Source organism: Protopterus annectens, chromosome 1.part0, assembly GCF_019279795.1.
Source record: "Protopterus annectens isolate FY-2018-M chromosome 1.part0, PAN1.0, whole genome shotgun sequence".
NCBI lineage: Eukaryota > Metazoa > Chordata > Ceratodontiformes > Protopteridae > Protopterus > Protopterus annectens.
Genome location: NC_056725.1, coordinates 357,343,729 through 357,364,089, shown reverse-complemented (window position 1 = coordinate 357,364,089; position 20,361 = coordinate 357,343,729). Strand labels below are relative to the sequence as shown.

Below are 20,361 nucleotides of genomic sequence, written 5' to 3'. Positions count from 1 at the left end.
ATCCTGGCTATTGTTTTAAGGCTAAAGTTAATGACCAGAATTTACATGTGGAATGTCCTTTATTGCTCTAAGTGTAAAATAATGTAAATGCAGTTTGTGTGTGGCCTGGGAACCAGGAAGGTGTAAAAGATGATGTAATGTTTAGCAGAACTGCAGTCTCAATTTAAACAGTGAGAACCAGAAATTATTGAGCATTTTTGTCTTTATATCCAACCTACAGCACTGCCTGTTGTCTTAAGTAAGTTATCTTAGAAGTGTGTTTTCTTGTAGAAATAGCTAAGACTATAAAGATTAGACAGTGTTTTTCTGTTATGTCAGAACTGCACTACATAATTATTTTAAGTTTGTGTGATCTCTGAACTCTTGAATAGCACTGTGGTGTAGTAGTATTGTCTTGTGTTTTCAGTATTTATTATTAAATATTTTAAAAAACTTTTGCTTGTGGCTGGTTTATGTACAGACAAGTTCAGCTCTAGAGTACATTGCTTATTTATAGAGTTTATTGCACAAGGCCATTCTAATAAGCCTTGACTGATTAGTCACACTTACCAATTGGATAACAATATTGCACAGTAATAACTGGACACCCTTTTAAGGGCCTTTGGGTAGCTGATAATTATTAGCTGGCAGTGGCAGTAATTACTACAGTACAGTCTGGGCATAGGGGCACATCTGGAGAATCTGTGTCAGCCTTTCCCAGGAGTGTCTGTGAAGTTGTATAAATACTTATTTCAAAGTGTGTGCGTCAGCTACTTGGGCAGGGACATGAAGCACTGGTTGGACAAAGAGGGTACTGGAGGTTAGCTTGCCAGCTAGGCTGAGATTTGGACCCTATAGCTGTGCCAGTGGGGAGTCTTATTGGGGACCTGGGGAACAACCAGCCCCAGACTGACTGTGATGTGTGTGTGCACTTAAGGGAAATTGTACTTTACTGTGTGTATTTGTTATCCTTGCCTCTTATAGGAGATGCCCTCTCTGGTGTTAATGGTGAGGATTGAGGCTCCTTGATTGCTGGGCCAGGGTGCGTGCATCACAGAGGTTTTCATTAGACCTGACATTTACTCCAGAAGGAGGTGAGGACAGTGGTTAGAGCAAACGGAATGCTGGGAAACATCCTCAGGACAGACTCCACAAGCAAAGGCAAAATACTTCCAACTTCTACTTCATGCTCAATACTGCACACAAGTTCTTGAATCATACAAGGATATCTGTACAAAGGAAGAACACAACAGGAGAGCTACAAAAAAGCTGCACAGGCTGGAGGAGAAAGGGTATGGCCAAAGACTAGAAGAGTCCGAGAACCTCTCAGTGGAGATCAAGAAAGACAGAGAGACATGATGTGTACAAAAAATCATGCAAGGGAAATGCAAAACTGCTCTAAGCAGGAAGGTCTGCAGATGATTCAAAGCAGCAGAATGGAGGCACCAAATTCTTGGTGGATCTGTGTTCAAATGTAGTACTTCATAATGTGTTGTGGGCACATAGAAAGAACTAAAGAATAGGTGGAGAGGGAATCTAAACAGCCATTTAAGAGGCTGAGAGACTGCAGTAGAAAAAGACTAAGGTAGAAGAGAGAAATGGAAGGGAGACAGAAAGCTAAATGTTCACAAAAAGGCAAATTAGATGGACTAAATTTTTCATATGATGCCAAGCAAATGGAATGTAGTACAAAATAAATGCTCAAAATTGCATTACATGATCTACGGCTTCTTGCAATGTAAAGGCATGAAATGCACTATAGACACCAATGACTCATGCAAAGGAAGTAAGACTGTTGATAGTGACAGAATGCAAGAACTAAAGTAGAAGGTACACAGCTCCACAGTATGCAGGACCCCTTACAACTAACAGCAAAAAAAAACTGTCCACAGACAGATATGTCTAATCACTTCTGGAACTTTCTGTCAGCAAGAAACAGTGCCTCTAAGGTACATAAATAATGCACAGGCACAGATAAGTCTGCAGCACAAAGAAATGCTCGATAGGGAATTTCTTAAATGTCCAGTCTTTATGTTATACCGCATCTCCGTGATTATACACAATGCCATCAGAACAACCAAACTGGTCCAGGTCCACCATGTACAACTGCAAAGCAAGACAGTATACGATCCTCCTAAAAGTCTGCAGTCAGATGCCATGCAAAACCTCAGCCCACTGCCTCAATGTACAATTAAAAAGCAATGGTGTAACAGGTATAACAAAGGTTAGCAATCACAAACAAAAGACAGTGCATATAAACAAACATTTGAAGAACAAACCCATTTACTACAGACACATATACAGGCAGATGCATAGATGCACTAGAACATAGTGGCATTACAGGGCATAAAATGTATACTTGTTCAAAAAAGTTACCAGAAGGTTAAGAAGGGAACAAAAAAATGTGTGCATTGGGGGGATGGGGGACAGACTGTAGTGTACTATCAGCATAAGGTGTGATAACGGTAGTACATGAAATGAAGGTACAACTCCTCCTCATGAAATGGAGTAAAATAATATTGGTAAGGGTTATGTTCAGTGAAATCCTCCAACACGAAGGGGAGTCTATTTAAAAAAGAAGGGATAATGGGACAGGATTAGCCATTTTTCAAGTGACCCAGACAACCTGGTTAGATTAGCAGGCTAGATGGAGTCAGCAGTGCAGGTGGTATTAAGTCGGCCACAGCAGCTCTATCAGGGGGAAAATAAGTGTTCCATCCACTGCCACAGAGGCTTCTAGCATAGGCAGGAGGAATGTGGAGCAGCTATAGAACTTGCTACATGAGCTTGGACATGATAAACAGTGCTTAGACACTGGAGTCAGACTTTGGCATATATTCTACAGCAACAATGTTCCAATGACCAAACACAGGATGCGCCATTTTGACAGTGTAATGTTAGGAAGTATAGGGTGGATTGTTAAGCTAGTAAACAAATGCTACTTATACAGCCTGGAAGGCTGCCCTTACGTGTTGTACAACTGACAGTTTGTGGGATAATGGTAAACAGGACTGGTCTGAAGAGGCTAATGCTTGGGAGGCAAGTGGGGAGGGAAGACACTCTATTAAAAAAAAGTGCACTAATCATGTTATCAGCGAGTATGCCAAAACACAAACATTTGGCTAAAAATGCTTCACTGCAGCTCAGTGAAGTAATTGGTAGTAAAATTAATGCAAATAGAATGCATCCACCTGAACTTAAAACATACTACTGGACACAAAGCAGTGATGGACATCATAAAATTCCTATGTTAACAGACTTTGTTAACAACATAGATTTATGACAAGGCTGCAAAAGCATGCAAATATGGTGAACAGTAAATGAAAAATAGAACATAAAGTTGCACTGTCAAAAGTAATAGATTGATGGTGTATATATACAGACTGGCACCTTTAGTGCATTTCAATTTTTATGACTTGGAAGCACTGTAAAAACATAACTGGTAGTATACAAAAGAGTTAACATATACTGCAAATGAGTTACATCTTGTAGACCCTGGTTTAAGCCCGAAAACAATTTTTATACTCTTGATTTGATTCTGGAATGTAAGAACTGTATAAACAATACTCACCCATTTCTTGCATGTCCTGTCACAAGGGAGTTAAACACTGCTTCTGTAATAGGCAGATCCTTGTTTTTCATAAAGCTGAGAATTTTGCTACAAAATAATAACAAAACCAACATGTCTTATAATGATTAATAAAGTTTCAAAATCCTGCCTACATTTAAAGCATTTAACAGCAGGTTTCTATCTAGACGCATCAACCCTTGTCCAGTATGGCTGTTCAGTAAACAAAGTTACCATTTCTTAATATATTTATTCAATTTTTTTGTGAAATTACTTAAATACTAGAGATGTAGGCAGCAACAAATAACGATCAGCCTCCCATGTAAAAAAAAAAAAAAAAAAAAATAATTCAAAACACGGTTACTGATAATTATTTCAAGTACCATTTTTCAATATTCAGTGTTTTCATATTACAGAAAACGATGCCCTCTCCCAACTAACAAGACCTAAATTTGAACTTGTAGCCAATTGGTCCATTTGCTCCCTACCACCACAGTGATGGTCAACAGGGAGTGCACCACCATCAGGGTGGCTCAAGATTTACCCCTTAGCTTCTCTGGCTCTAAAGTAGTTACTGGGCGAGGCGTACAGGAAGCATGTGCAATGGGATGATGTTGGGGGCTTTCTCGCCTACACAAAGGGGATCCCCCTCAAAACATACCTGCCTCACTCCTTAAGGGGAAAGCACAGAGCTTCCTGGTCTCCACCAGGAAATTTGCATCACACAGTGTGCCTCAGAGTACACTCAACACATCTTCTTCCTGCCAGAGGTGAGTGGCCCATGGCACTTCAATCCTCCCCATCACCTGGCTCCTCCAATGCAAAGGTTGCCTTGGTGACAGCTGTAACTCCATTCCCTACACAACAACAAGACTCCTGTTTGTTCTATAATCCCATGTGATACATATGACTTAAATGGGGGGGGGTGATTCTTATCAATGCCCTACACTAAAGAAATGTGGTTTGTACCTTAAAATATTATTAAAAATAAGCAAAAAAAAAAAAAAAAAGAAAAGAAAACTTTTGCAGCATTTTAAAGTTCTACATGATAAGCGCAACAAATGCTACAGAACCAAGGAATACACAAAAGTGCAAGAAACGTAGCCATACTGGGAAGCAATTTATGAGTCAACGCCTGCAGGTCTCTCAGGAAGGGCTGAAAACAAGGCGTAAACGTAGGTGTAACAAAGTGCATGTATCACACATGAACCTTCTCTGTTAAGAAGCTGCACTGTGGGTTTACTTGTTTGTATCATGTTGACTCCAGTAAGATTTAGAATTGTCAGTATTTCAGCAAGGATTTGCAACATTTTAGTACTGTGCATATTGTAACAATGTTTTTATTCACCAAGTATTCTATTGTAATGTGTTTTTTAGATAAATGATTTATAGTCAAAGTTTGTTTCACACTGTGTTATGACTTGTAGTGTTAGCCAATGCCTACGTCAAATGAACCAGTACCATCACTATAAGAAAGCAATGGAAATGTAACATGCATAGACAGCAATTAACCAAAAGTTTAGAACTTGTATAATTATAAGGTTGCATTTTAAAATGGCTTGTATTCTGATGAAAGTGTTTAATTGTTTTTTATTTTATTAAATATCTGTTTCAATCAATTTTGGGACCCTTTTGCTGGAGTTTTGCTTTCGTATGCTATTGGTTCATTTACAGTGCTTCACCATTTTGTTTGGTTTGTCGATTCCAGCATACCCAGAATTTGAACACAGACTTTCAGTACAAACAGGAAAGGAGAAAACACTGTAACCAAAAACCACAAACATAAGAAAACTTTAGCACACTGAAGACATGTCACGTTTCAGATGCCAATTTTATTTATTTATTTATTAAGCAGAGTAAGCAATGTCTTTCAGCTTTTGCCAGTTAGGGGTTACCACAGCAGATCACTGGTCCACAGATTGATTGGCAGTGGAGTTTTTACGGTGTTGAGTTGCCAGCCCGGCGCCCAACCTTCATTGAAGGCATACGCACACACAGACGCACCTACCTGCATGTCTTAAAAACTCAATCGACTGCCGGGAATTGAACCGGAGAACCTCTTGCTGTGAGGCAACAACGCTAACCACTGTACCACCATGGCCATTTTTTTTTTTTTTTTTATTATTATTAAGCACAGCAATTATACAAAATGATGAGACTACACCTCTACATGAACAGCTGACAACTTGTAATGGAAAAGAATACAACTACAGAGGAGGCCATCTTAGAAATCCCATACAGCTTCTTCAGATGTTGTGCAAATCATATTATGTTTATCCTCAATCTCTCTCCTGTTCTATAGATTTTCTGCCTTCCTTCCCTGTGTGTCATTAGTTGCCATAATGGTTAAGGTCTTTGCCTCCCATACACAAGGTACAAGATTTGAGCCCGACTTCCCGACAATGCCTGTTTGGAGTTTGTATGTTCTCCCTGTGTCTCTGTGGGGTTCACCCCACTTCCAAAAAGCATGCAGAGCGTTTCCAGCTCAAGCTCACCAATGAATGGAGCTGTGGGCAGCAACACAGACTCTACATGGTGCCCTTTGGGCATCTACTGTGGTGCGCAACATCCTCAATATAGCATGAGTACCTGGAGTAGGATTAACAGTGGGAGAGATATATTACGTGCCCCTATTGGTCAGTGTGTGCCTGTGTCAACTGGCCGGTGTCAAGTTACCCAGTCTGGGTTACCTGGGGTAGCTCAGTTGAGTGAAAGCTAGACGTAAAACCAATCAACCTGCCAAACATGAAGCTACACAATGTAGATTTGGAAGTGGATAATATGTTGGAGGGTGGACATCCCATGTATCCAAGAGACAAAATGGAAGGGCAGTGCAGCAAAGCCACTTGGCTTGGGAGCCAGAGTCTACTACTCAAGAGGTGGACAGGCTAGAAATGGTGTGGGAATTGTGGTGAGAGAAAGGTTTCAGAAGGAAGTGAGATTAGTGACAGACTCATGGTAATTAGATTCCAGTGTAATGATAAGGCAATACTCAATCTCAGCCTATGCCCCAGAGCAGGGCTGTGATAGTGGGGACAAAAAGCGAGTGCATTTAGACAGCAGTTACAGAACAACATGAATTGGTGTTGACAGACCAGGATATGAAGACTGCCTGGGTCCACATGGGGTGGAGCAACAGGAATAAAGGAGGAGGCCATTCTGTCTGACAAATGGCTTGATAGTAGCCACACATGGTTCAGAAAGACAGTCACAAGATCACATACAAGAGTGGCCAACGTGCAACTCAGGTAGACTTCCTCCTAGTAAGCAAAGGGCAATGGGGTAGAATCAATGATTGCAAAGTCATCCCCAGTGAGGCCCACAGCATAAATCGCTGGTTGCTGCAAGCAGTGGTCAGAGAAGGCTCTAAGGTCAATGGAGACCAGGCTGAAGAGAAAGTACAAGAGTTCAAGGAATTACTCAGGGCAGGGCTCTAGCACCCCTCAGAAGAGGAGGAAATAGGTGGAGTTAAAGAAGATTGGCAGCACCTCAAAACAGCATGTGTGAGGACTGCAGAACTGATATGTGGCTGAGCTAGATATGGAAATAAGGAAGGCTGGTCGTGGAATGCAGAAGTCCAGGAAGCTATCAAAAGAAAGGGAAGTGGGAGACAGAAAATACACCAGGCTATTGGCTAACAAAGAAGTTGCAATAGCAAAGAACCGGGCATTGGAGGCACTCTACCATGTTCTAGAAAGTGACTCAGTAGCTGGCACAGAGAAACTATATTAAGTTTCAAGGTAAAGACAGAAAGATAAATGAAGGCAGTCACAGAATGCCAGCAACAACCTGCTCACCAATCCACAGGACATAAAAGGCAGATGGAAGGAGTAAAGAAAACCCCACAGAAGCTGTACTGCTCCAGAAACAGCCTAGGATGACAGAAACACCCTAGAAGTATGAATAGCACTAAGGAAAATGAAGTCATGGAAAGCAGCAGGTTCAGATGTGGTCACAGCAGTTATGATAAAGAGGCTGAGTGAGATAGGGGAGAAATGGCTCCTGATGGTACTCATAGCAGTGTGGAGAGAAAGGCATATCCCAGGGGACTGGAGAATAAGCATACTAGTGCCAGTGTACAAGAACAAAGGAGACATTCACAACTGTGGGCAGTGCAGAGGCATCAAGTCCTGCACACTGCATGAAAGTTCTGGAGAGGGTGATTGATAAACAGATACATGTGGTAGTGGAATGTAAGATTGGAAATGAGCAGTCTGGATGAGATCAGGATGCATCACTGTTTGTAGTGAAACAGACAGTTGAGAAGAAGTTAGAAATTAAGAGAGAGAATCCAACTGGGCATTCCAAAACTTGGAGAAAGCACATGACAAGGTCCCAAGAAAGCTGACTTGGGCAGTACTTCATTGGTTTGAAGTTCCAGAAACATTGGTAGAATTAGTGCAGGCTATGTACAAAGACGCAGTGACTCAGGTACGAATAGTATTCGGTCTAACAGAGGGGTTCCCGGTGGGAGTGGGTGTGCACCAGGGTTCAGCTCTGAGCCCAATGCTGTTTATACTGGTGATGGACTACATTAGCAAACGGGTCGGAGCAGACAGAGCAACAAAGTTGCTGTATGCAGATGAGGAGGCATTACAGGCAGACTCTGAGCAGGAGTAGGGGAATGGAATGCAAAACTGAAGGCACATGTGATGAAACTAAGCACAGATAAGACAGTGGCAATGGCAGCAAATTGGGGAAATCGGAAGAAGCTGAGAATTGAGATAGAAGGGAAGACAGCGGAAGTCGTTAATAGTTTCAAGCGTCTAGGAGGGGGTGGAAGAAGAGAAGAGACGTCTGAATGAAGAGGTCAAAACTAGAGTTAGAGGGGCTGCAGCCAACTGGCATAGAGTCTCAGGTATACTCTACGACAGATGAATGCCAAAGAAGCTGAAAAGTAAGATGTACAAGACAGTGGTGCAACCAGTACTACTGCATGGAACAGAAACCTGAGCAGTAAAGGCAGAGCAAATGAGGAAGCTAGAGGTGATGGAAATGAAGAGCCTTAGAAGGGTGGTCGGATGCACACTGTGGGACAAACAAAGAAATGAGGACATAACAGAAGCCAAAGTAGCTCCAACTGCAGAAAAGAGCAAAGAGAACAGGTTACTGTGGTTCAGACACATGCAGAAAAGCAGAAGGCAATCTGGCAATGATATGGGACAGACAGGGAGAAGGTAAGAGGAAACGAGGATGTCCAGCAAAGAGGTGGATGGACTGTCTGACAGAAGATCTGTGACAGTCAGGCATGAGTGTCGAACAAGGCAGGACTGTGGCATTAAAATCAAGAGAGAGAGTGACAGTTAAGATACCCCAATCCCAAGTAGAAAAATGGGAAAAAGCAGGCAGATTATTCTCTCCCAAATTATTTGCATTGGTTTCTTAGGCTTTGCTGAGAACTCAATTTCTCAGTCACATGTGGGCAAGGCTGCATTGCTTTCATGCAAAAAGGCAAATACCAATTCCTCTATATGGCCTGAGAGCTGGATGCAGTAGGCCAAAAGTACAGTTTTGTACGTACCATAAATGTAGATGTTAGAGTGTAAACACTGCTGCAGTCATTACACTTGGGTTATCCTGCCATCAGACGGTTCCCCTGTCGGCCTGAGTTCCAAAGTCTTGGTCCGGTGTCGGTTGCTGTAGCTTCTTCCCGGACGTCAGTGTGCAAGGGGGATATAAGATGCAACCGATGCCATTTTCTTCAGTTTTTCTTGCCCCAGATGTCAGGTGCCCCCAAATTGGTAGGCCATGCAAATTACTAGTGAAATATATATAAAAGAAAAGCAAACAACCATGTTTAATTACCAGCAAATACTCCCTTTAGGAAATAAGGGTAGAAGAGCTAGGTACGTACCAGAAAGTAAGAGGGGAAGGAGGGAGGGTAAACTGGACTGCAGCAGTGTCTACACTCGAACATCTACATTTATGGTAGGTACAAAACTGTACCATGTTCATCGTGTGACACTGCTGCAGTCATTACACTTGGGTGGAATCCCAAAGCTGAGGTAGGGAGGAAGGATCTATAAGGCATTAGGGGTGGCTATAAGGCCCTGCAGCACAGCAGTGACAAAGCCAGCTCTGGATTTGGAATATAAAGGCAAATGGTAATGTTTGGTGAAGGTATGGACAGAACTCCATGTTGCTGCTTCTAAAATATCCTTGGTAGGCACTCCTCTGAGGTAGGCAGTTGAAGTGGCTGTTGCCCTGGTGGAGTGAGAGCTAATGCTGCTAGGTACAGAGGTTTCCCATGGTGGGTATAGCAAAAACGTATACAGTGAGCTATCCATTTTGAAATAGTCTGCTTTGAAATGGCTTTTCCCTGTGCTCCTGCAGCATATGCTACCAATAATTGCTCAGATTTTCTGAAAGCTTTGGTTTTGTCCAAGTAGAAGCATAACTGTCTGTGAATGTCCAGGGAATGTAGTAGTCTCTCTCCTTTGTTCTGTGGTTTTGGATAAAAAGTTGGCAAGTGAATAGTTTGGTTTAGAGCCACACTTGATACTACATTTAGTATAAAAGTAGGGTTAATTCTTAAGGACACCCTGTCCTGGTGGAAGATGAGGAAAGGTTCCACTGTCATTAGTGCCTGTAATTCTGAAACTCTTCTTGCTGATGTTATTGCCAGATGCAGAGCAGTCTTCCAAGAGATGTATTTTAAATCTGCTGTGTTTGCTGGCTCAAAAGGAGGTAAAGTTAATTTTTCCACAACAAAATTGTGGTCCCAAGTTGATGTATGTGCTCTACGGGGCGGTCTCATGTTTTTAGCCCCTCTGAGGTACTGTTTGAGCAAAGGATTTGAAAAAATTGGTGGATCCATATTGTAATGAGCAGAAATGGCCGAGGCATGAATCTTGACGGATGAGAAAGAGGCCCTTGTCCAGCATCTCAGTTAAGTATTGAAGTATCTGAGGAATGTTTGGTACAAGAGGGTCAATGCTGTGTGCTTGGTTCCAGGCACAGAATCTCTTCCATTTATCAGAGTAGGCTTTCCTGGTGCTAGGCCTTCTGGACTCCAGAATGACATCCATAACAGCTTTGGAGAGAGACAATGCTTGGTTGTTTAAGGAATTTTCCATGCAGCTAGATTTAAGGTCTTTAGCTCTCTGTGAAGTATCAGATTGTTGTGTTGTGTCAACAGCTGTGGGATCTGAGGCAAAATCCAGGGTGGTTCTTGTGCTAAGTTCTTTAAGATTGGGTACCAGTGCTGGCGTGGCCAGTCTGGTGCAATCAGGATCATCTTTGGCTCTTCCTGCCTGGCTTTTATGAGTACCTTTGGAAGGAAAGATAGAGGAGGGAAAACGTATACTTGTAGTTTTTTCCAGCTGAATGAGAGGGCATCCACTTTCCATGCTTGTGGATGGTAGCTCCTTGTGCAGAATTTTTGTATTTGGCAGTTATTGGGGATGCAAACAGATCTAGGTCTGGTTTCCCCCATTTTTGTGCCATCATTCTGAATATTTGTGGACTCAATTGCCATTCGTGAGGATCCTTGATGTTTCTGCTTAGGTCGTCTGCCAGTGTGTTTTTCTCTCCTGGCAGGAATTGTGCCTGCAGATGAACTTGGTAGTTTAAAGCTGCGTTCCACAAGTTCATGGCTTGTCTGCAGAGGGGATAGGAGTGTGCCCCCCCCCCTTGCTTGTTTATGTACCACATAACTGTGGTGTTGTCTGTCTTAACTAGTAGTTGTCCTGGATGTAGCAGGTCCTTGAAAGATAGAATTGCATTTTGTACAGCTAGCATTTCTTTTTGAATGATGTGGAGATGTCTTTGTTCTGCGGACCACTTGCCCTGAATACATTTTCCTGCCATGTGTGCTTCCCAGGCGTAATCCGATGCATCTGTTGTTAGTGTCTGCCTGGCTGTGAGTGGAGTAAAAGGCTGTCCCTTGTTGAGGTGACAAGCTTGAGCCCACCATTGAAACTCCTATTGTAGGGAAGGAATTAGTGGTATAACTGTTTCCAAATTTTGACAGTGTTGAGACCATACACTCTTTAGGTACCATTGTAGTTTCCTCATATGCAGTCTGGCATATGGAATTAGTAGTATGCAAGATTCCATGTAGCCTAAGGCCTGCAGAATTTTTCTTGCAGAGAGTTGGGTCTTTGTTGCCATCAAATGAAAATACTGAGTCGGTTGTCCTTGCTTGTCTGGCGTGAGATAAGCCATCTGGGCCATTGTGTTTAAGCTGGCACCCAGGAATATTATCTGTTGTGAGGGCACTAGTTTTGAATTCTTTTTGTTTACTGTGTACCCCAGGCAACTTAACTGTTTTACGTACACCAGATGCTTTAGAAGAATGTCCTTGCTCTCTGCTTGGATTAGGCAGTCATGCAGGTATGGGTAAATTTAAATTCATTTTTGCCTGCAAAATGCAATTACTGATGTCAGGCATTTTGTGAAGACCCTGGGCGCAGTAGATAAGCCAAAGGGCAGTGCAGAGAATTGATAGTGCATTGAACCTGCTAGAAATCTGAGGTATCTTCTGCAGTTTTGTCCGATAGGGACATGCAGGTATGCCTCTGAGGTCCAAAGTCACGAGCCAAGCTTTCTTGCCCAGCATGGGAAGACGCTGCTGTAGTGTCAACATTTTGAATTTCGGAATATCCAGATAAGTGTTCAGAGAAGAAAGGTCCAGAATGGGTCTCCAGGCTTTGTCCTTTCTGGGAACCAAAGAGAGTCTTGAGTAAAATCCTTGTCCTTGCTCTTGTGGTGGTACATTTTGAATAGCTCTCATGTCCATGAGTGCTGTAATTTGTTTTTGAGCCTCTGCCCATTGATTTGGTGGCAGATTTGGCATTCCTTTTAATCTTGGAAGAGTGTGGAAGTGGATCCTGTAACCTTGAGAAATGATGTTGAGAACCCATTTGTCTTTGGTGATGCAATGTCAATTGTGATAGAAGAGAGCCAGTTTTCCTCCTAAGGGGGCTGCCAAGAGAGCTGTTTGGCGGCTGTAGTGGGAAGTCATTGAGATTGTTTTTTTTTTTTATAAGGCTGAGGTCTGCCTTCCCCTTCTTTTTGGCCTGGTGCACCCCATTGTCGAGGTCTGTAAGGGCCTTGTGTCTGACATCTACCTCTTGGACGTCTATATCTGCCCCTTTGAGGTCTGTCTGTGACTGGAAAGGACCAATTTTTTGTTGGCCAATTTCTGCTGAAACGAGGAGGTTGAACCTGTAAGAAATCTTTGACCGTTTGCATAGATTTTGCCTTATCTTCCATCTTTTCTAATACCTCCTCTGCCTTAACTCCAAACAACACATCCCGTTGCAAAGGTGCATCCAGTAATTTGGCCTTCACATGTTCTGGTAACGTATGTTCTTTTAACCAAGCATGCCTTCTAATGACAGAGCCTGTAACTGCTGCTCTACAGGAGGCCTCTAAGGAATCAAAACCACATTGCAAAGTATGTTTTCCCACCTGTTCAGCTGCATGCAATAAATCCTGCATTTTTTTCAAATTAGGAGGATCTGAATCTGGAAGCATCTTTTGTTTCAACTGAGACATTAAAAATTGCTGATATTTTAACATGTGAAACAGGCAATTTAAGGCTTTCATGGCTAAAGTTGCAGATGTATAAACTTTCTTGCCCCATCTGTCTAAAGCTCTAGAATCTCTGTCAGAGGGGACTGGGTTTTTTAGCTGATGAGGCCTTAATGCCTTTGGGTCCCTGAGAAATAGTTTCAGGGTCAGCAACAGGTTTTTTTGTATAGAAATTTATGAGAGTCAGGGACTCTGTAATATCTATCTGGCTTAACTGGGGCTGGTGGTAAGGAATCAGGGTTTAAGCTGGATTCAGTGTATACATCATCCACAATATTTAACACTGGCGGAATAGCAAGGGGTCTGTGTTGAGGCAATAAAAGGAAGTCTCTGAGCCTTTTCTTGGATTCTGAGAAATCTTGGCCTTCCCAGTGGAAATGCTCACTCATGGTATGTAAGGTCTCCCCAAAGGAGTAGTCCTCAGGTGGAGAAGCTGATGGAATGGATTCCTCAGGATCAGAATCCTCATAAGGGGGTAAGGAATACCCTAGGTCTGAGGAAGAGTCAGAGGAAATGGACACCTGGTCTGAAGATTCATAATCTGCGTCTTGTCTGGGCCTTTTATCTGGAGGGGGTTGGGACCCTCTGATCAGGGTGATTAGGTCTTCGGCCATTTTAAGCATTTGTTTCTTAGGCATGGAAGCCTGCCCTGGAGATTGCTGTGTCTGTTTCTTTGCTTTAATAGGAGGCTTAGACGTAACAGAGAGTTTAATTGTTAACTGTGTAGGTCTGAAAACACCCTCTGAAGCTGTGGAAAGTTCAGCTACTTCGGATCCCTCTGTAGGGTTAAGCTCTGTAATTTGAATTGTAGGGGCGTCCGAAGGTCCAGCCAGCTCCACGTGGGAAGTCGGAGGCGGTCTGTGGTTCTATTGAAGCGGTAGTCAGGGGCTGCGTAGGCGCCTCGCTGAAAACCGGAGAACCGGCGACCGGCCTAGAAGAGGCCTCGGATGCCTGTCCTTGTCCTTGCGTTTTTTATGAATTCCGGTCGTCTGAAGTTCCAACGGCATAGTGTAATTAAATTTTCTGCCAAAATAATGTCAGGTAAAATCAAACCGACGTTTAATAGTGCGCTTGTTAAACCTAGCACAAAACAGACAACCAGTGACGTCGTGGTCAGGGCCTAGGCATGGGACACAGTAGGAGTGGAAATCCTTATGAGGTATTTGCTTCCCACAAGAAATACAATTATTAACTTTTACTGACAACGGTCTGAGGCAAGAAAAAGTTTCCCCAACGGGGTACTTAGCTTTTTAGAAGACTTTGGTTCTGGATTCGGTATGAAAATCTCAGGAGTTGGCCGACCGGCACTTGAACTGCTTCTGCTTCAGGCACCGCACGGCAAGAAAGACTGACGAAAATGGCGTCGGTTGCATCTTATATCCCCCTGGCGCACTGACGTCAGGGAAGAAGCGACAGCAACCGACGCCGGACCAAGACTTTGGAACTCAGGCCAACCGGGGAACCGCCTGACGGCAGGATAGCCCAAGTGTAATGACTGCAGCAGTGTCACACGATGAACATCATAGCACTACCAAAGCCCTATACAAAAGGATAATGACCTCAGCATATCACTCCCAAGCACAAACTTCTGAGATCCGATGGGCTATGATAATTTACCTTCTTACTGCTTTGCAGCATGACTCAACCACTGAATCTTCCAGCTGAGCCAAGAAAATGAAGGGTTAGGAAAACACACTGCGAATCAATGTACACGATTAGATGAAACTGCATATTAATGCACTACTGCATACAAGAAAAAACAAATGGAAAGTTAGGGACATGATGAAAGAGGTTGCAAAAATGTTATGAAAAGCAAAGCTGTGGAGAAAAGATGAAAAACATATTCAGAAGAAAGAAAGAAGTTAGCAGACAGCCACCAACAAATCAGGAAATGCTGGAACTGTGGAAAAAAACGGCAATAAAATAAGGTGGAGAGGAAAATTTTTTGCAAGAAATTTCAAACCAGAAAACATTCAGAATGGGGATTAGAGAAGAACAAAATTAAGATCATATCCAAAACAGACCCCCAACAAATGCAAAAATTAGAAAAGACTTTTCAAGTGAATCCCAGAGTGGACTAGCTGCAAAGATAATCTGGCTATAACTGAGCAACCATATTATCTGGAGACACTGACATGCAGAAGCTTTGGCATAATCAGATAAGCAGAGGGAATAAACTTCAAAGGCTTTATGGAACACAGGTTAAGAAATGTATTACAGATAAAAATACTTGTGCTTCTTTGCCACTGAGTGCAAGCACAAGATTTTGGGTCCATTTTCTCTTCCAGGTGAAAGGCCTAGACAGTTAGTCATGAAGGGAAGGTGAAGAATGCTATAACAAAAGGAGCTGCAACGTCTAAAGCAAAAACGTATATACAGAATTACAGATATGCACACAGAAAGCAAACCTGAACTTACTCCCCTAGATACAAGGAAAGCATGACAAAGCACCCTGTATGCAACCAGAGAATGTCATTCCACAGTGGGAAAGCATAACAGAGTAGAGTGTATACAGCTAAAGAAAATGTTACTCCACAGTGCAGCAGTTACGCTTTTAAGAGTTTCTACCACACCCACAAACATTCCTACACTTGCTGTTTCAATGAATGTAAATCTTGCAAACTGATTTACTTCTAGTTAATGTAACACTTTAGATTTAGTTATTTTACTTGTCATGCACAAATCCAGCACTGAGTGTTAAATCAGACTAACAGTAATATGCCTCTGACATGAGTATTTGTAACAGCACAGTAAGTCAAACAAATCATTAAACGCAGTCTTGCTTCTCTTCCTGACCTCAAGTTATGTAGGCATCTATAATTTTTGAGCACCTTGTCTTCTACTGAAAAAATTAAATGCCTTGTAGGAGGAAGATCATTCTTTGCCTCACAGAATACCTGAAATTATTTCTCATGTCCATTAACCTTAAACTGAGAAGAAGAAAAAAAGTGTCAGTATTTTTTTAGCTTCCTTGCCTAGGCGTGAATATTGCACACTGGAATTTATATTTATTCTTTCTACATTCTGAAACCAAAGGTGCCAGTTCTCAGACAAGTTACTATGCAGCTACAGAAATGTTGGCAGTGTTGGCAGAACAGTTGTAATCTCTTCATGCTGACTAAACTTTAGTATTTGAAGAAACTCAATTCTATTGTGTGGCAGTAGAATGGAAAATTAAGCCTCTGAGCTGTTAATGAGCAGTTTCCCACGCCCAAGGTACAGTTTTATTCCTTTCACCATCTTTTGCCTAGTGTTTGACTCTAAGCAAGCCACTTAACTGAGCAAGAGACTTAACATGACAGTGTCCCTGACCACCCCTGAAAAAGGGACACTTGTGTCAAGTGGGCTTACTCAGCTGACAAATGTAGGAAAAAAAAAAACACAGGTGTTTTACTTTACATAGAATACAGTAAAAATATAGCTACTTTGGCAGCAGCAAACAAAATGCAAACTTCTGAGTTTTTTTAAACTGTAAACAAACGGTGTTTTAATAATACCTGCTGCAAAAAATTAAATTCCAAAGACATTTAGAGATTTCATTTTGACACAAAAACTGACCACCTGCCTCATTTGTTAAATTGGCCTTTAGAAGACAAAAGTGGTCGCTGAAAAGGCAGCAGCATACGATAAGAACTTTATCCTGAATCCATGCCTACTGTCTGACGGGATGTAGTATACTGGATATGCAAGCAGTATGGTTAGGATAGGCCAGTAATAAAGACTATTTTTCTACATTCTAAACTTTAGTATTTCAGACAATGTGTAGTTAGGCATTGCATGGCATGCACTCCTAAGTAAGGTAAAATTATTATTTAAATGGCACACTACCCATTTTACTACATGCAACAGCTGTTGCTAGACAGAATATAACATACATGCCAAAGATGAAAGACTAAACGATAGGTTCCAGAAGTAAAGTTTTGACCTTACTGCATTGCAAATGAAAATAGTCTTAAGAATAATGAATGCGTTTGTCAAGATACAAGTTCTTTTTCATCAACAGTACAGGACCAGTCTCCCCATTTGTGATGTGTAATGGGACAGGAATTATAAGCATGTTGACTTTTTCAAATGGAAGGCATTTAAGTCTTTACAGTCCAATAATGAATGCAAATGTCTTGCACTTTTGAAACACAGAAAAACCTTGAATAATAAATCTCCTTTCTTGAATGCAAGGAAGGGGTTTTAAAAGGCTTTTTTGCGGATAGAGAAAAGCCTCTTGCAGGATCAGATTGCACTGAAAAGTACTTCAAATTCTATTGTATGAACCTGCTAAAGACAACAAAATAGCTCACCAATATTTTATGATGGACTTTCATACTTGTAGACAGAGTATAAAAAACTTCAATAACCCTCAGAAAACAGTACACAAAAATGTCCAACTCCTAGTGAGCTGGCAGTTGATGAGGAAGGGTCAAGGGTGGATTTCCATGGATGCTGCGAGGGTTTCAGGCTTCATTGTCAGTTTTGCACCCATGTGCACAAACTCTGACCTCCAGAATGAATACTTACGTTTACTGAACCTGTAGCAGTTGGGTGTCCTTTTTGGTAAATTTATACAATCAGTGAACAGAGACCATCTCCCAGGTTCCCTTCATGAAGTCTGAAACAAACTCCCTAAATAGACTTTCTGACACCTTCAACAGAGCAAACTTGTTTTAATTACAGAGTATGTCAATGTGTGGTCCCCCAGATATCGAAGGAATTGGTACTTGACTTCATAAATTAGTAAGTAGTTACTCTAAATTCTGATTTTTTGAGGTATCACAAGTCCAAAAGCCCAGAGTCCTGACTTAAGAGAAATCACTGAAGTGGTGTAGCATATGGATAATTCACGCAGGTAGTAGATAAGTAATACAGACTAACATTGGAAAACTAAGCATCAGACTGTATCACAGAGACCTTTCTCAAGAATACTACCACCATATCGTGAGGGTGTGGACTTGGTCTACACGGTCACAATTTCCATAGGCAGCTGGGTCATCTTTTCCATCTAAGAAATTAGCAAAAAAGCTTATTCTGTTATCCTTAACCTTTAAGGGCATGCTGTGAGGGTAAAGATACAACAAAAAGGACAATTTTAGAGCTGCTCCTGTGGCATAAAACAAAAAGTACTGCCTATGACCCTGGCAACTCAAGTTCAATTAGCAGCTCTGGTGCAAGACGCACTTTGCAAGGAAGATAGTGAAATCCTATCCTGGGATGGAGTTCTTCAACCTTAGTTCATTGGCTTGGCAGACTCCTACCCCAAAAGTAGGAGTCTAACTGTCTCTGTTAACAAGCCTTCCACTCCACTGAAAAAGGATAGCACTTGGGACTTTTAGTCATAGTCAATGCTGCAGTAAGGGAGGTAGCCATGCTCTTTCCTCAAAACGTGTTAATCTGCATTTTCTTGCATTTGTGGCAACTTTATAATAGCAAGTGGTTGTGGGGCCAGTGTTTTTCTTTGGTCCTTAGTGCTGACCACTAGATACCAGAGTATCATTTCTGCTAGACAAGCAATGTGACGCAATTTTAACTTCCAAAAAACACAAGTACCTAGTTGATGTTCAGGAGCCATACAATACATTTAAACTCAGCACAGATTATGGATAGTCATCTACCGACAAATGCAGTTACGAAAGCTGCTGTCTCCATACAGACTGCAATCAGACAATACACAGGTTATTAAAAAAAAAAAAAAAAAAACAAAAACAAAATAAACGAACAGAACAATGAAGAAATAAAAAAAAAAATCACACTTAGGCGACAGAATATGGTTAAATAACCTTAAAGAGGTAGTGAACACTTGTAAGCTAAACACTAAGACAATGCACCAGCATAAAGAGCTGAGGGGTTCAATAGCCTATTTCATTGGGATAGTGCAGAGATGAGGAAAGACCCAGGGTGTACTATCAGCAAGCAACGTCTTTGTGGAAAGAACAGAAACAATGAACACCCTCCTTGAGAGCCCAAGAGGAGATTTAGCTTGTGGCTTCTTTTAATACATTCTAGAACTCCTTTGGTTTCTTTGCTAGATGTTGCAATTTGTCAAGCTATGCAAACAACTGCTAATCAAGAAATAATTCACGACTGGGTGTGGGTATATCAGGATTTACCCACGGTTGGCTTGGTTTGATCAACAGGGCAAAGCTAGAGTGATTAAACAAAGCCAGTCATGGGTAAATCCTGATATACCCACACCCAGTCGTGGATTACTGCTATTATACAATGACATTATTTAAGCCATGGTGGTGCAGTGGTTAGCATTGTCACCTCACATCAAGAGGTTCTCCAGTTAGACTCTCGGCTGGAGCACCTTCTGTGTGGAGTCTGCATGTCCTCCCTGCGGTCGAGTGACATCTGAAGACATGCAGGTAGGTGCGTGCGTGAATAGGTGTGCCTTCTTTGAAGGTTGGGCATCAGGCTGGCAACTCGGCACTGTAAAAATCTACTGCCAGTCATTAGTGGAACGAAGTTGCGCTGTTGCGACCCCTAACCGGAAAAAGCCGTAAGACTTTATACAATGACATTTAAAAAATAAATTGCTTACCTTTCTTAAATAATGTCTTTGTACAAGGGCTGAAGTGTTCCTCTGCATTTTTCCCCTCTTTAATTATGTACTGTGTATGGGACTTGCGCCCCCACCCTTGCACACTACATCAGTGCAGTGCAGGAGAAGTAGTGACAAAAAAATGGCCACCCACTGATGTTTTTTTCCCCCCTGTATAGATTTTACGAGGGACAGTGCAGAAATAGGGGGAAAATCAGGTATGTGTCAGTTTTTTTTATTTTTGAGAAAATACCGGATTTCTCTTCTATTTTGCTTTGTCCCTCAGCATCTTCCAATGGAAATTCTATCCAATCAATGGTACTTCAGCGGCCAGACTTTACTCTATTGGTATATGCTTGATTCACAACAGGAATGTTGACTGGGCTGCCCAATCAGCATGCTCATTTTTTAATACAAATGAGACGTCATTTATAAGCAGAAATTTATAATGGATACTTTAATAATGATTTGTAGCAGTACGCAGTGCAATAAAATTTGTACAGTGGAAACCAGGGATAAACAGAGCATTACTTAAGACACTATAATTCATCTTGTTTACTTATTTCATCATTTGTTAACTTGAACAAGTCAAACTATTTCTATGGATTTTAACTACAACCCATGTAAAAAAGCAGAGTAGCCAGTCAATCATATGGTCAAGAGGAGGAAATTAGGAATAAAAAAACACTCAGGCATGAGAAAATGCGTAAACTCCATAGACATTACCTGGTAGACAAAAATTAAC

At 41.7% G+C, this 20,361-nt stretch overlaps 1 protein-coding gene across 1 annotated transcript in view; it reads right to left on the bottom strand.

Annotated features, from left to right (window-relative positions):
• LRPPRC (leucine rich pentatricopeptide repeat containing) overlaps nucleotides 1-20,361 on the bottom strand; it is a 1,486,422-nt gene that overhangs the window by 1,263,715 nt on the left and 202,346 nt on the right. The window contains exon 6 of the mRNA XM_044079460.1: nucleotides 3,551-3,637. Within this exon, the coding sequence (XP_043935395.1) occupies nucleotides 3,551-3,637 (87 nt within the window). The remainder of the gene's footprint in view (nucleotides 1-3,550; nucleotides 3,638-20,361) is intronic.